General features: G+C 47.5%; 1 protein-coding gene across 4 annotated transcripts in view; it reads left to right on the top strand.

The window, feature by feature from the left end:
• The window catches only part of ITPR1 (inositol 1,4,5-trisphosphate receptor type 1), a 321,362-nt gene that overhangs the window by 148,537 nt on the left and 157,494 nt on the right, over positions 1-15,331 (top strand). For all 4 annotated transcript variants that reach the window (XM_068981702.1, XM_068981699.1, XM_068981700.1 and 1 more), the window contains 7 exons: positions 2,151-2,338; positions 5,721-5,859; positions 6,524-6,582; positions 9,333-9,494; positions 9,608-9,778; positions 10,444-10,509; positions 11,644-11,781. In XM_068981702.1, coding sequence (XP_068837803.1) covers positions 2,151-2,338; positions 5,721-5,859; positions 6,524-6,582; positions 9,333-9,494; positions 9,608-9,778; positions 10,444-10,509; positions 11,644-11,781 — 923 coding nt within the window. The remainder of the gene's footprint in view (positions 1-2,150; positions 2,339-5,720; positions 5,860-6,523; positions 6,583-9,332; positions 9,495-9,607; positions 9,779-10,443; positions 10,510-11,643; positions 11,782-15,331) is intronic.

The raw sequence follows: 15,331 nt of genomic DNA, 5'->3' as shown, positions 1-15,331 counted from the left end.
CTGGAATGCTTATGTGCTTTCACTGTTCTTGATGTGCCGTGATAATCTGTGCTTATGTTCGTATGTGAGTAAATGAAATTCAGACTGTGTCTGGGTAGCCTGTTTCCAATTTGTGAGTAGGAAAATCTGCCTTGATGTGTTTGTTTTTCTCCTTTGTTTTAGTGTTGTAATGGACACGTACTAGGTACTCACATGTGGATTATTTTTCAGCTAGTCTCTCCAGCTGGAATAGAAAAAGTACGTCTACTTGCATCCTACTGCCTGTTAGGGCCTGTGCTCAGTCATTCGCCACGTGATCCTGTCAGTTGAGCTGGGTTTTCTCCTTCTATAGTGGAATAAACTGACCCTCACGGGTGGCACAGTGCCCTCAAGATCAGGTGGCTGTTGGTGCAGCACCGGATGTGCGTCTTGTTAACTCCTGTATTTCTAGTTCTGTGCACAGCAGCAGGCATGCAGTGGGTGGCCATACAATTGGGCGGGTGATTTAACACATAAAATTGCTCCTTAGGGCAATTTCAAAGCCCACGCTCTTTCACCTACTTCCTTAAATCCTGGATTATTTTTTTTTGCCACTTTATTTTTTTATTGAAGGATAATTGCTTTACAGAATTTTGTGGTTTTACGTCAAACATCAATAAGAATCAGCCATAGGTACACCCATGTCCCCTCCCTCCTGAACATCCCTCCCATCTCCCTCCCCATCCCACCCTTCTAGATTGTCACAGAGCCCCTGTTTGAGTTCCCTGAGTCATACTTCCAATTCCTATTGCCTATCCAATTTACATATGGTAATGTAAGTTTCCCGGAAAAGGCAATGGCACCCCACTCCAATACTCTTGCCTGGAAAATCCCATGGATGGAGGAGCCTGGTGGGCTGCAGTCCATGGGGTTGCTAAGGGTTGGACATGACTGAGCGACTTCACTTTCACTTTCATGCATGGGAGAAGGCAATGGCACCCCACTCCAGTACTCTTGCCTGGAAAATCCCAGGGATGGAGGAGCCTGGTGGGCTGCAGTCCATGGGGTCACTAAGGGTCGGACATGACTGAGCGACTTCACTTTCACTTTCATGCATGGGAGAAGGAAATGGCAACCCACTCCAATATTGTTGCCTGGAGAATCCCAGGGATGGAGGAGCCTGGTGGGCTGCCGTCTATGGGGTAGCACAGAGTTGGACACGACTGAAGCGACTTAGCAGCAATGCAAGTTTCCATGTTACTCTCTCCATACATCTCACCCTCTCCTCCCCCTCCCTGTGTCCACAAGTCTGTTCTCTATGTCTGTTTCTCCATTGCTATTTTGAGTCACTTCAGTCGTGTCCGACTCTGTGCGACCCCATAGACGGCAGCCCACCAGGCTCCCCCGTCCCTGGGATTCTCCAGGCAAAAACACTGGAGTGGGTTGCCATTTCCTTCTCCGATGCATGAAAGTGAAAAGTGAAGGTGAAGTCACTCAGTTGTGTCCGACCCTTAGCGACCCCATGGATTGCAGCCTTCCAGGCTCCTCCATCCATGGGATTTTCCAGGCAAGAGTACTGGAGTGGGCTGCCATTGCCTTCTCTGGTTTCTCCATTGCTGCCCTGCAAATAAATTCATCAGTACCATCGTTCTAGATTCCATACATATGTGTCAGTATATGATATTTATATTTCTCCTTTTGAGTTACTTCACTCTGTATAATAGGCTCTAGGTTTGTCCACCTCTTTAAAACTGACTCAAAAGCATTCATGTTTAGGGCTGAGTAATATTCCCATTGTGTATATGTACCACAGCTTCTTTGTCCATTCATCTGTCAATGGACATCTAGGTTGCTTCCATGTCCTAGCTATTGTAAATAGTGCTACAGTGAACATTGGGGTACATGTGTCTTTTTCAATTTTGGTTTCCTCAGGGTATATGCCTAGGAGTGGGATTGCTGGATCATATGGTGCTTTTATTCCTAGCTTTTTAAGAAATCTCCATACTGTCTTCCATAGTAAGCCCTGCATTTTTGATAGGTATTAACCCATCAGGTTCCCAGGGTCATAGAATGTACTGGGACAGAGACGTGTGAAATGACTTGTCCTGAAGAGCCTCTGCCCCTGGCCAGGTGTGCCCCAGAGTGTGCTCCAGGGGTCTGTCGTGACCAGGGTCTGTCCTGGCCCTTCCTAGGCAGTAACGTGATGCGGTCCATCCATGGGGTCGGAGAGCTGATGACCCAGGTGGTGCTCCGGGGAGGAGGCTTCCTGCCCATGACACCCACGGCCACCGCCCCTGAGGGCAACGTGAAACAGGCCGAGCCGGAGAAGGAGGACATCATGGTGATGGACACCAAGCTGAAGATCATTGAAATACTCCAGGTAATCATGGGCCAGAAGTAGGGGCAGGAGTGTGCTTCACAGGGGAGCATCTGTGTGCAGTGGCCGTGCTTTGATGGAGCCCCAGGCTTTCGGGAAGAGAGTGGAGGTAGATCCTTAGCCTCGGGTGCCATTTCTGAACTGGCCCTCTTACTGCTTGTCATCTCCTGTCCGTCCCCAACATGCCCTGTCCTGCCAGCCATGCCAGACTGTCAGCAGTTACCCTCGCTTTCCCTCATCATTGGTCTCTGCTGTCAGCCATACTGTCCGTTTGCTCAGAATTCACTCACACTCTGTCCATAGCTGAGATCCCTGCTTTTTGTTCATAACTCAGTTCAAAGTTCCATAAAGTTTGTAACTCCTCCCTCAAGCCTTCCCTTTCTCCCTTCTTCATCCATTCATATATTCAATGAATACTTCTTGATACTGATTCCATGCCAAGTACTTTTAAGCACTGAAAATCCAGCAATGAACAGAGTCATTCCCGCTTACGTTTTGATAGGGGGCATAAGCACATAATGGCTTCCCAGGCTGCACCAGTGGTAAAGAATCCTTGCCTGCCAAAGCAGGAGACAAGAGAGATGGGGGTTCGATCCTGGGTCTGGAAGGTCCCCTGGAGGAGGGCATGGCAGCTCACTCCAGTAGTCTTGCCTGGAGAATCCCATGGACAGAGACACCTGGTGGGTTATAGTCCAAACAGTCACAAAGACTCAGACATGACTGAAGCAACTTAGCACACACAAACACATAGGCATAGAACAGTGTATGTACCAAGGATGTTAAAGTATAAAAGAGAGCCAAGACTATTTGGAGGCCCTTGGGGGTACATGTTTTGATGAAATTGTCAGAGAAGGTCTTCCCATTCAGAGAGCAGTGAGGGAACTCATATTTAGGGAAAGAGTCTCTGAGACTCCAAGAGGGAATAATAAATGCAGAGACCCGAGGTGGAAGCACAGTTGGCAAGTCTGGAAACAGGTCAAGGTCAAGAAGGAATGGGAGAAGATGAAGTGGGGAGTCAGGGCATAAAATTGTCCTGAGTGGATTTGCTGTAAAGATGCACAGAGATAAGTCGGTGGTGGGGGCTGCAAGGTGATTGTTGGTCATATTTAAGTTAAGGGATATCAGCAAGATTGTATGCTGAATGGAAGTGATCATGTTAAGAGGGGGGACTTACTGAAAAAGAGGAGAGAGGATAATTGTAGAAGCAAAGTCCTGGCCTAGGGAAGAGGGGATGGAAGCCCTCTGCTTCCTATGCGAACCTTCCAGTCTTCCAACAAATTATGTTTTCCTCTTTCTGCTCCCTGGGAGTTTTTAATTCATTAACAAAATTAGCTGCTCGTTAATGAAAAGAATGCTGTAATCACCTTTCTCTTTTATCCCACACTGCCTGATCTCAACCCCAGAAAGGATGGAGATGAGGAGTTGAGATGGAGGGGAGAAATATGCATATTTACAGATGGAAGGATTTTTTAAAATTCTAAAATCACAGTTAACTGATGGTTTGAAAGCAACAGTGGAACTCCTCAAAATAATTACTGAAGCCAATAAAGAACGATTTAGGTACAGGAAACTCATTGAATTTCTGTCTGAGCAAAAGTAGGGAAAGATTTCAAAGATTTCAGGCCGTGGCATACAGGTCCCAAGTATGTGGATATCATGTGTGTTTATCAGAATTGATGTGATGTGAAAATTGGTTACATCTTGAGGTCTACTCACTGTGGTGATTACTGTAATAATCTGAGAACATTTAATTGATGGATTCTTTCAGCAAATACTTACTGATCTACAACATGCAGGCACTTTGCCTGGCTAGATGAGGGGCTGTATGAGGAAAGCACAGACAGTTTGGACAGGGCCTCTGTCTCCAGGGTGTTTAAAGTCTAATAGGAAAAGGAGGTACGATGAAGCTGTGTGTACATGGAAATAAGGCCATGAGAAAAACATTCTCCTGATATACGGGTGGGTCCGGTGATCCCATTTAGTAAGGACCAGGGGAGATTTTAAAGAGGAGGTAAGATTTTATCTGAGCCTTTAGCCATGGACAGGTGTTGTGTAGAAACAAGGGGCCATTTTCAGACGGGTGGAGTAGGTTGAGCCAGAGTATCATTGCTCAAGGTCAGTAAGCCCTTCTCCTTGGGCAGGGACGTGGCGTGTGCTGAAAAAAAGTTATCAGAAATGAGGTTGGAAAGGCAGACTCTGGAAAATTTTGGGTGCCTGACGTGTTAGGACTTGATTCTGGGGGAGCCTTTGTTGCCAAGCGGGGAGCTAACCTAAGAAGATAGACCTTTGGGAGGTAGACCTGGTAATTTGGTAGTGTGATGACGGAGGTGGGAGGGAGCGGCTGGGAGCAGGGTGAAATACAGCACGGGAGAGGTCCTGAGGAGTGGCACAGGCAGAGCCAGCAGGGCTGCGTCATCGAGATGTGTGTGTGCGGAAGGTCCTGAGACTGACTGGGCGCAAGAGAAACCAGGCAGAATGGACAGTTTGTTTGGTACAGTCCTGAGTTTGAGACATCGGGAGGACACTGAAGGGGATGCCCAGTAGTCAGTCAGGAAGTGTAGACCAAGAGTTTGAAAGATAGGGACTTCCCTCGTGGTCCAATGGTTAATACCCCGTGCTTTCACTGCTGAGGGCCTGGGTTCAATCCTTGGTCAGGGAACTAGAATCCCACAAACTTCATGGTGCAGCGGGGAAAAAAAACTTGGAAGATAAACCAAGAACCTGTTGCAGTCTCGAAGAGGTGACCACAGTCCCAGGAGGGTGGGGCAGAGATGAGAGAGAAGAGACGGTCGGTAAGGTCCTTTTACAGTTTCGAGTCGTTGACTGATCTTTGTGTTTTGGCTCCAGCCACAATCATGGAAAAAGCATCCTTGTGTTGGAGCGGATGGGGAGGGAGCACAGGGAGTGAAAGAAGAGGGAGCCCAGGAGTTTGTATCTACATCAAAGAAAACAGTCATTCATAGAGAATAAAGAGCCAAGCTAATTCTCAGTATGGAAAATGCATTTTTCTCTGTCAGTTCTCTTAAAAGCAGCCAACTCCGCCCTTGTTAAGACTCAGCGTCGGCATTCGATACTTGCTGAAATAAAGTAATGTTTTATAGAGGATGGAGTGGGGAGTGAGTGATTTATTGTTCTGATTATTAAATTAATTGCCGGGATGCTGAAGTTTTTACTAGAAGCTTAAGGTGCTGCGGGCAGAATTGATGTATCCCATGCAAGTCTTTGAAGACTGTTGAAATCTTAAGCCAAATACTTGGCTCACTTAGTGTTTAAGGTAATTGGTGCAGCAGATACCAGGCCCAGCCAGAGTGCAGCGGTTTGGCGGGGTGTTCCAGGTGGTATGCTAATGTAACCAGTCTGTTTCCATTTCCACTTGAATCTCTAGTTTATTTTGAATGTGAGGTTGGATTATAGGATCTCCTGCCTCCTGTGCATATTTAAGCGGGAGTTTGATGAAAGCAACTCCCAGACTTCAGAAACACCCTCCGGAAACAGCAGCCAAGAAGGACCAAGTAGCGTGCCAGGTGAGCGATGCCAGGATGGGATTTCTGCCGCGAACTGGGACCCGGGTCTAGTGACAGCTGAAAGTCCAGAGAGTACGTTCTAGAACAAGGGTAAAATGTGAATATATTTGAAGGTGACCATATTTTAGAATGACATCCTGGGAGTTACCCATTTGGGGCAAACAAATAATTGCAAGAGCCCAGATTCCTTCTGGAGTAGATCTTATTTCTTCCATCTTTGATTGTCTTAGTCGTAAGACAGCTGAGGGTTCTAATGTTATGGTTGTGTGAAAGACTGGGGAAAAAAAACACCCAGAACAAAATTCTCTGAGAAAATTGACTGTCCACTAGCAACTTTTACTCTGGGTAGAAGTTTTTCCCTGCCCAGGATATAGTGGTGATGGATAAGAGAAAGATAGTAGTAGAAATAAGCCCACCTAGCAAGGTCTGAGGCTCCTTGGAAGGAGGTAGTGCCTCTCACAAGGGGTCATGCACTGAGTAGAGACCTGGAGCCAGTGGACAGTGTGATCCAGCTTGACCTGGCTTCAGAGCTTTTCAGTAAAAGAAGCTGGAAAACTTGAGGTTAATCCATGAGCAGAGGCAAGGGTGTTTGGGAGGGAAGTTCACAGGCAGCACGTTTTCATTCCTTCCTGCATCTGAAGTTCTGTTCTCTCTAACTCTTCAGGTGCTCTTGACTTCGAACACATTGAAGAACAAGCTGAGGGCATCTTTGGAGGAAGGAAAGTATATTTTCAGTTGCTGTTCTGTAGGTGGTTCTGAGATGGAGGAGGCTCCTCTCTATTAGCTCTCAAAGACTTCTCCTTGGACTCAGAAAGGTTTAGTCCTTGGGTTTAGGTTGTTTGCCTGCTCACTTTATAACTTCTAGAACTCAGGTCAGAGTGATATTAGTTGGCTTCGTATATGTGTTTCCTGCCCACAGCAGAAAGAATGAAGGAGGTTTCCCAAAGTATACACATTACAAGATTTTTTTAAACAGTGAGGAAATAATGTTGAAAGAAAGAGGGGGCTCAAAACAGAGTGCAGAAAGCATGCTTATGGGTGCTACTGGGCTGCAGGCACCCCCAAGCTCTTTAGAAGCCAAGCAGCAACAAGAATAAAAACAGGTATGCAGTTCTTTCATTGTCTGTAGCCTGAAATTACTGTGTGAACCCTTTCCTAAAAGGTGAGATTGCTCACTGTTGACTGAAAACATCATTATGAGACTCAAATCCCTATAAGACCCAAACACCTGCAAACTTGGTATAAACACCCTGTATGTATAATTCTTGGTATATACACATTTGCTTCAGTTACGTATTGCTTTTGACAATCAAAACTTAATGGATTAAGGACTTCCCTGGTGGTCCAGTGGTTAAGAATCCATCTGTCAGTGCAGGGGATGCCGGTTCAATACCTGTTTGGAGAAGATTGCACATATCATGGGGCATCTAAGCCCATGTGCTGCAGCTACTGAAGTCCAGTCTCTGGAGCATGAGAGTCACAACTACTGAGCCCATGCTCACACGTGGTAACAAAGACCCAGGACAGCTAAAGAAAAATGGATTAAAACAGTCATTTTATTGCCTCTCACAACCCTGTGGTTGACTGGGGCTCAGCTAGATGGTTCTTCTGCTGATCACTGTTGGGTCTGTCATGCAACCATAGTAGCTAGTGATTGCGGTTGGCACATCCATGTTGCTTTCTTTGCATTTCTGGCTCCTTGGAGGCGATGCCTTTAAGGCTGGGACTTCTCTGTCTTTGCACGTGGATATTTTGGGCTTCTGCATAGCTTGGTAACTGGCTCTATGTGCAAAGGCCCCAAGAGGCTAGACCAACAGTGTACAAGCACTAAGCAAGCATCTGCTTGCATCATGTTGCTAATGTCCTATTGGTCCAAGCAGATCACCTGGCTAAGCCCAGTGGCAGTGTGGGAGGAACCTACATAAGGGTGTTTAGACCAGAGAGGGTGAACTGATGTTCACTGTCTTAGTGCTGAATGTCATTGTGAAATTTGAGTCAGCAGCATTATTTACTCTATGGAAGAGACTGCTGTTCCGAAACTCGGGGAGTTTTGAGTTTAGCCTGGTGCCACTTCAGTCTGCTGAGTGGTGTCTTGGCTTTCTACTGCTTTCCTGGTGTTGAAGGGCTATGAAAGCTTCTTTACACCTTTCTGGAGCGCATAGTGCAAACAGAGGATTTATGTACTAAGTCCTATCTAGGCCTCCCTTGCTGGTCTGCAGCCATGAAGGTCTCAGCATTTGACCTTCATTTGATTGTAAACACAATACAGGCCCAGACCCTGAGCGACAGTGCTCAGGTTCATGGTGGCCTGCCATTAGCACCAGGACTTGCTTATTAAATTTTTGGTTGTGTAAGTAGCACACAATCAACGTAGCATAGATATTGGGAGAAGCCTTGGTAACATACTGATGAACCCCAGCTAGGATCCTAGCTAGAAAAGCACTGAGTGGGGATGACCCACAGCAACACTTCTCAAAGTGGGGCCTGTGGGACCAAACTACTTGCTGCCAGTTTGAGACAAGATAAGTGAATCTTTGGGCACCTTCATGGCAGCTGGGGGGCTTCTCAGATGGTGCAGGTGGGCTTCCGTCATAGCTCAGTCGGTAAAGGATCTGCCTGCAGTGCAGGAGACCTGGGTTTGATTCCTGTGTCGGGAAGATCTCCTGGAGAAGGAACGAGCAACCCACTCCAGCATTCTTGCCTGGAGAATCCCATGGACAGAGGAGCCTGGCGGCCTGCAGTCCATGGGGTCGCAAGAGTCAAATACGACTTAGCGACTAAACTACCACCATACCTGAATGGTCTAGTGATTTTCCCTTCTTCCAGGTGGTGCAGTGGTAAAGAATTTGCCTGTCAATGCAGGAGATGCACGAGGCAGGTTCGATCCCTGGGGGTGGTGAAGACCCCCTGGAGAAGGGAATGGCCACCCACTCCAGTATTCTTGCCTGGAGAATCCCATGGACAGAGGAGCCTGGCAGGTTACAGTCCATGGGGTCACAAAGAGTTGGACACGACGGAGTGCACACATTTGTTGGCCCCTGTGACCCCATCCAAGTGCACGATTGGGGATATGGTACAGGCTAGACCTTGAAAACCTGTCCCTCCACCACAGATGGTTTCTTGGCACTAGCATCTTAAATAAAAAACAAACTAGTAACTCTGGAGAAACACAGCTGCGCGCGGCTCTGAAGCCATGGGGGTAGCCCCGCCGCAGAACATCTGGTGGGAGAGTTTGTCACTGTGGGAAGGCGGGGACTTTGGTTAAACATTTGGCAGCTGTGACACCATAACCGTCCCCTCCCCTCGGAACACAGTTGAAGATGAAACAAGATGGTGTTGTTAAAGGAGTTATTTAATAGCCAGGTCTGCTGAGGTCGGCCATAGTGTGGGGGATCTCACGAAGTGAGGTGTGTCTGGGCCCACGGCTGCGGGTGGGGGCGTCTGTGGCTCACGTTACCTCTCCCCTCAGTGAGGAGAACACCCCGCTGGACCTGGATGATCACGGCGGCAGAACATTCCTCCGAGTCCTGCTCCACTTGACAATGCACGACTACCCACCCCTGGTGTCGGGGGCCCTGCAGCTCCTCTTTCGGCACTTCAGTCAGAGACAGGAGGTCCTCCAGGCCTTCAAACAGGTAGCTTGGGTGGCCGTGTGTGCACACACGTGTGTGTGTGTGCGTTATTGGTGGTGGGGTCATCATCTGTCTGAGAGGGTATTGAGTGCCCCTGGTCGATTGCATTCGTTCAGGTTCAGCTGCTCGTTACCAGCCAAGATGTCGATAACTACAAGCAGATCAAACAAGACCTGGACCAGTTGAGATCCATCGTGGAGAAGTCAGAGCTCTGGGTGTACAAAGGGCAGGGCCCCGACGAGGCCATGGATGGCGCATCTGGGGAAAACGAACATAAGAAGACAGAGGTGGGTGACACGCAAGTTAGGTTGCCGGAGGAGATGCGTGGGCTCCTGGAACAAGTGAACGTCCTCCTCTGGTTTTAGGTAAAAATGTAGATGCTAGGATGGGCTTGGATCTCAAGAGGTCTGCTTGTTACCAGGGTGATAGCCATTCTCCCAGGAAGTACAGCACCAGGTGCCCCTTGCAGACTCTCCTGGGCACCAGGTGCCCCTTGCAGAATGGACCTATTCTCCAGCTATGCCTGGTCCAGCATCCTTTCCCAATCAGCGAAATAACATCCATCATGGGGAGCTGAGTGTGAGCAAGGGATTGACTTGGGCATAAACCTAGCAGGACAGCTGGCTAGTGCTAGTGCTCAGCCACTCAGTCGTGTACTCTTTGTGACCATGTGGACTGCTGCCCATCAGGCTTCTCTATCCATGGGATTCTCCAGGAGTTGGTTGCCATGCCCTCCTCCAAGAGATCTTCCGCACCCAGGGATCAAACCCACGTTTCTTGTGTTTCCTGAATTGGTAGGATTCTTTACCACTAGCGCCACCTGGGAAGCCCCATGATGGCTGGAAAACACTGAAAAAATTCCTATTCCTTCCAAGATTGTGATCTAACCCTAACAAATGGACAGGAACCCAAGAGTTGTGCAAACCCCAGTCACGTTCGTTTTGGTTCCTAGGAGGGGAATAACAAGTCACAGCAGCATGAGAGCACCAGCAGCTACAACTACAGGGTGGTCAAAGAGGTATGTGCCCTCCCCTGAGCCTTTCCCATGGGGGAAGTTTAACAGAGGGAAAGAGGACCTCTGAGGTCAAGTGCATAGGTCTCAGTGTCAGGCCTCAGCCACATCATGTGTGTCTGCTCTGTTTCCTCACCTTGTATGGGGGCTGCCAGCACCTATACTTCTGAAGGCTTACAATTGAAGGAAGAGTGAAGTGGTAAAATTATCAATGATTTATCTTGATTGCTGACACATAGTATCACCAATGAGAACCATAGTTTTTTAGAAATCTTTGCATAGGATGCTTCGAAGTTGAGAGGTTGGAAGTTTGGTGTTTTTTTACCCCAGGAACAAATTCTTCCCAAGTGGTGCTGAGTCATACTTTTTTGTTGTTGTTTAGTGGCTAAGTCATGTCCAGCTCTTTTGCAATCCCATGGTCTGTAGCCCAGCAGGCTCCTCTGTCCATGGGATTTTCCAGGCAAGAACACTGGAGTGGGTTGCCATTTCCTTCTCCAGGGGATCTTCCCGGACCAGGGACTGAACCTGCGTCTCCTACATCGGCAGGCAGATTCTTTACCACTGAACCAACAGGGAAGCCCCCATACCATTTTAGGATACCTGAGACATCCCACTTGCTAATGGAGCCGTAATCCAGTCGTTAATCTGGAAGACTTGTTCTTAGCCATATGTGGATTAGGTTCAATACAATCAGTAAGGACCCTACAAGTTAGAGAACTTTCCCTCTTATTACGTTCTTAATGGATCGTGATCCCTTTTACCTTCCTGCCCACACCATCCCCAGGCAATCTTTCTTCCAACTGTGCTTCCTGCTTTTCTGAGATTGATTTTTGTTTCTTACAACTTTTTTTTTCCAAACTTTGAGGTATAAGTGACAAAATTATAATATACTTGACAATGTGATAATTTGATATATACATAGTGAAATCATTACCACAATCAAGTTAATTAACACATCCATCACTCACAGAAGTAACTTTTGGAGGATGGTAGGGGGAGGTAAGAATGCTTAAGATCTCTTCTCTTTGCAAATTCCATGAACACAGTGAGATATCAGGAACTATCGTGGCCAGGCTGTAGGTTAGATCCTCAGAACAGAGATGTGGATTGAGGAGAAACTTTGATCTTTCTTCCTACCAGATTTTGATCCGACTCAGCAAACTCTGTGTTCAAGAGAGCGCATCCGTGCGGAAGAGCAGGAAGCAGCAACAGCGCTTGCTCCGGAACATGGGCGCCCACGCCGTGGTGCTGGAGCTGCTGCAGATCCCCTACGAGAAGGTGGGCATCGCCCCCTCCCTGCAGCCTGACCCCACGGCTGCTGCTCCGAGGGGGCGGGTTCCTGGGTTTCCCTATACCCTTCACACTTGGGAACGGTTGGTGAAGAAATGAAGCGGATGTGTGATGACTGTCACTGTGAAGCAATCTTAGGTAATTGACATGAAACAAACAGAGCGTGGTAGCAATACAGTGAAACCCCCCATAAGCTCCCTCTGCTTCTAGAGCTCTATAAAGAAGGAGGAGTCTGTCTGTTCTCTCCTCACTCCCCTGCCAGGCCGGAGGGGGCCAGCTTGGTCTGAGTACAAAGGTCCGGTGGACAGAGCTGTCTCTGCACGGGGACTCTGTACTGTATACTTGTTTTCCTTTTTTTAAAGAGTTGTAAAAGCTGTTTGTTGTTTTGAATCCAGTGTGTTTTAGAAGAGCTTGTGACATGGCCATCAATAACTCCCCCATGTCACATGCATGATTATGAAATCAAATTAGCGTTAGTGATAAATTATGAACCCCCCACAATCACAGGGACTGCAGTTTTCTACTCTCAGAGCAGGGGGATGAACTGGTGAGTTCAGGAGAGCCAGAGAAAGCTGTCCTCCCACATCAGAGATGCTGGATCACCAAAGCTTAATAAATACATGCTGTATAGTTTCGTCTGCCTTGTTAGTCAGCCTTGGAAGCACTGCAAGCTATAAATGCATGTGAAGACATAGGACTTGCCCACTCGAAGTCCTCGCTGTGTGCTGACAGCTGGTTAGGTTCGATCTGTTGGATTCTGCTCAGTCTAAGTCTTATTTTCTGTTGATAGAAACTAAGCTGCAGCTCTCATTTTTCGTGTTAGCATTTGGCATTGCTAGTGATGGGATGGGAGAAGGCAATGGCACCCCACTCCAGTACTCTTGCCTGGAGAATCCCATGGACGGAGGAGCCTGGTAGGCTGCTGTCCATGGGGTCGCTAAGAGTCAGACACGACTGAGAGACTTCACTTTCACTTTTCACTTTCATGCATGGGAGAAGGAAATGGCAACCCACTCCAGTGTTCTTGCCTGGAGAATCCCAGGGACGGGGGAACCTGGTGGGCTGCCATCTATGGGGTCGCACAGAGTCGGACACGACTGACGCAACTTAGCAGCAGCAGCAGTGATGGGATGGAGGGAAGCAGGAGAGCCTAGACCTGACAGAAGCATCCATTCGGGGCTTCCTTGGTGGCCCAGTGGTTAGGGGGCCTCTGTTCTTTCACTCTAGGGAGCATCGGTTCAGTCTCTAGCTGGGAAATTAAGATCCTACATGCAGTGTATGTAGTATGGCTAAAAAATAATAATAAATAAATACAAAGAATAACAGTGTCCAGTAGAACGAAATGAAAGCATTCATTCAAGCTTCTAAAACCCAGTGTGGTGCTCATGGTGTTGCCACTTGATGGATGAGGGGACTGAGGCTGGGGAGGTTTAGAGTTGAGACTTAGGGGCTGGGCTGTTGAATTGCCCGGTGACTCCCAGAGGCTCCCTAGTTTAGTCACCTGATGGAGGTTCCCTGCCCACTGCTTGCCGGGTGCCAGACCCTGCGCTGAGGCTTTTACATTATTCTCTCATTTAATCCTCAGAACATCCAGAGGAGATAGGTGCCCCATTTTAGATGAGAGGACTGGAGCCAGAAAGGTTTAGAAACTTGTCTGGAAGGCCCAGCTGCACATGGCAGAGCCTGCTCGGCTCATGTGTGGGAGCCTGGGCCTTGGATGGCTCACCTTCCGCCCCGCCTGCTCCTCACCTTTACCCGCTACCCTGCACCGTAGGAAGTTCCCTCCCGAGGCCGCATCCTTAGTCACAGGGCCCATGTGAGTCTGATGGGTCAGGCTTTTCACCAGCCACAAATAAAAGTACAAGTTTAATCCCTTCAATAGCTCAGGTGCTTCAGTAACCTGGAATTGATATAGATGGATGTGGGTGTCATCCAAACTTGGCGATATTTGGACTCGAACCAGCAAGTGGATATTTCTCCCTCTATGTGAAGAATGTCAGGAGAAAGGTTGCTGGCCTTGGCTTTGCCTCCCAGTAACCTGTTTCCTTAATGAGAGACATTCACTGTCAGAGAAGTGTTGGAGGGATCTATAGGAACCAGATTCAGCTGGAATTGGTGACTCAAAGGCAGAACATTGTGTGTGTGTGTATACTTTGTCTGGGTTTTGGATGGATACAGCCACCCCATTGTGTAAGAACAGCGGAGGGACTCTTACTAACAGGTAAGTTCGTGTTATGTCTTTGTGAGGTCCTTGCCCTGTAAAAATCTGCTTTGAAGGGCACAAGCTTTTAGTTAGCTTGTCTGCCAGCAGATTCCTTTAGTAGGTGGAAAGGGAAGAATGCACAGAGGTTCAAGGCTGCTGTGGTGTGTCTCTGTCCCAGACCCTCTGATTTCTTAGAGCTTAGAAACTTTGCCCCTCTCTCTGTAAATGAGAGACAAATGTAACGCCTGCTGTGTTGTTCTGAGACTGGCTGTCAGCGTCCTCTTTCAATCTCCTGCTTTGTTCGGTTGTCACCCTGAGAGTCTGGGTTCCTTCCATCAGTGTTCCTGGCAGAAGTGTTCTACTTTCTCACAAGGCTGTGGTCTAGATCAGAGTGGGCAAACTGCAGACATGGATCACCTCCAGCCTACCGCCTGTTTTTATATAGTGCTGGAGACAAGAATGGTTGCTACGTTTTGTTTTGCTTTCAATTTTAGCTTTATTTATTTTTAATTGAAGGACAATTGCTTTACAGTATTGCGTTGTTTTCTGCCAAACATCAACATGAATCATCCATAGGTACACACATGTACGTTTTTGAATAGTTAAATTTTTAGGGGTTATATAGGTTTGTGCATAATGTCGTCTGTTTTGCTTTTTGACCCATAAAGCCCTGAAGTATATATCTGGACCTCTAAGAAAAAAGTTTGCTGACCCTTAGTCTAGACCAGTAACAGCAGCTAACATTTAATGAGTCGTTATGGTCTAAGCACTTAACATGAATTTTCTCATTTAATCTTCATAACCACAATAGGAGGCGTGTCCTTTATCAGCTCCTTGTTACAGATGAGGAAACCGAAAGGTTAAGTCCCTTGCCCAAGGTCACACAGCTCAGAAGTTGTTCGTTTGGCCTAAGGGCCATGCAGCCTGGTGTCAGGGCCTACATTCCCAACTGCAGCACTCGGCCTCTAAAATGAGGGGGGATGTATGTGAGGTGACTGAGGAAGATGAAGTGGGCTTTACGAATATGAGGGGTGATTTCCATTTGAGGAAGCGTTTTTACTCTTTTAAGTGATGGGTTGTTTAGAACTGGCTAAAGTAGCACGTAGTACGCTTACTCCTTGGAAGGAAAGTTATGACCAACCTAGACAGCATATTAAAAAGCAGAGACATTACTTTGCCAACAATGGTCCATCTAGTCAAGGCTATGGTTTTTCCAGTAGTCATGTATAGATGTGAGAGTCGGACCATAATGAAAGCTGAGTGCCAAAGAATTGATGCTTTTGAACTGTGGTGTTGGAGAAGACTCTTGACTGCAAGGAGATCCAACCAGTCCAT

The sequence above is a fragment of the Capricornis sumatraensis genome, chromosome 10, assembly GCF_032405125.1.
Source record: "Capricornis sumatraensis isolate serow.1 chromosome 10, serow.2, whole genome shotgun sequence".
NCBI classification, from domain to species: Eukaryota; Metazoa; Chordata; class Mammalia; order Artiodactyla; family Bovidae; genus Capricornis; species Capricornis sumatraensis.
The sequence above is the reverse complement of the archived record's forward strand: the minus strand, read 5'-3'. Positions and strand labels throughout refer to the sequence as shown.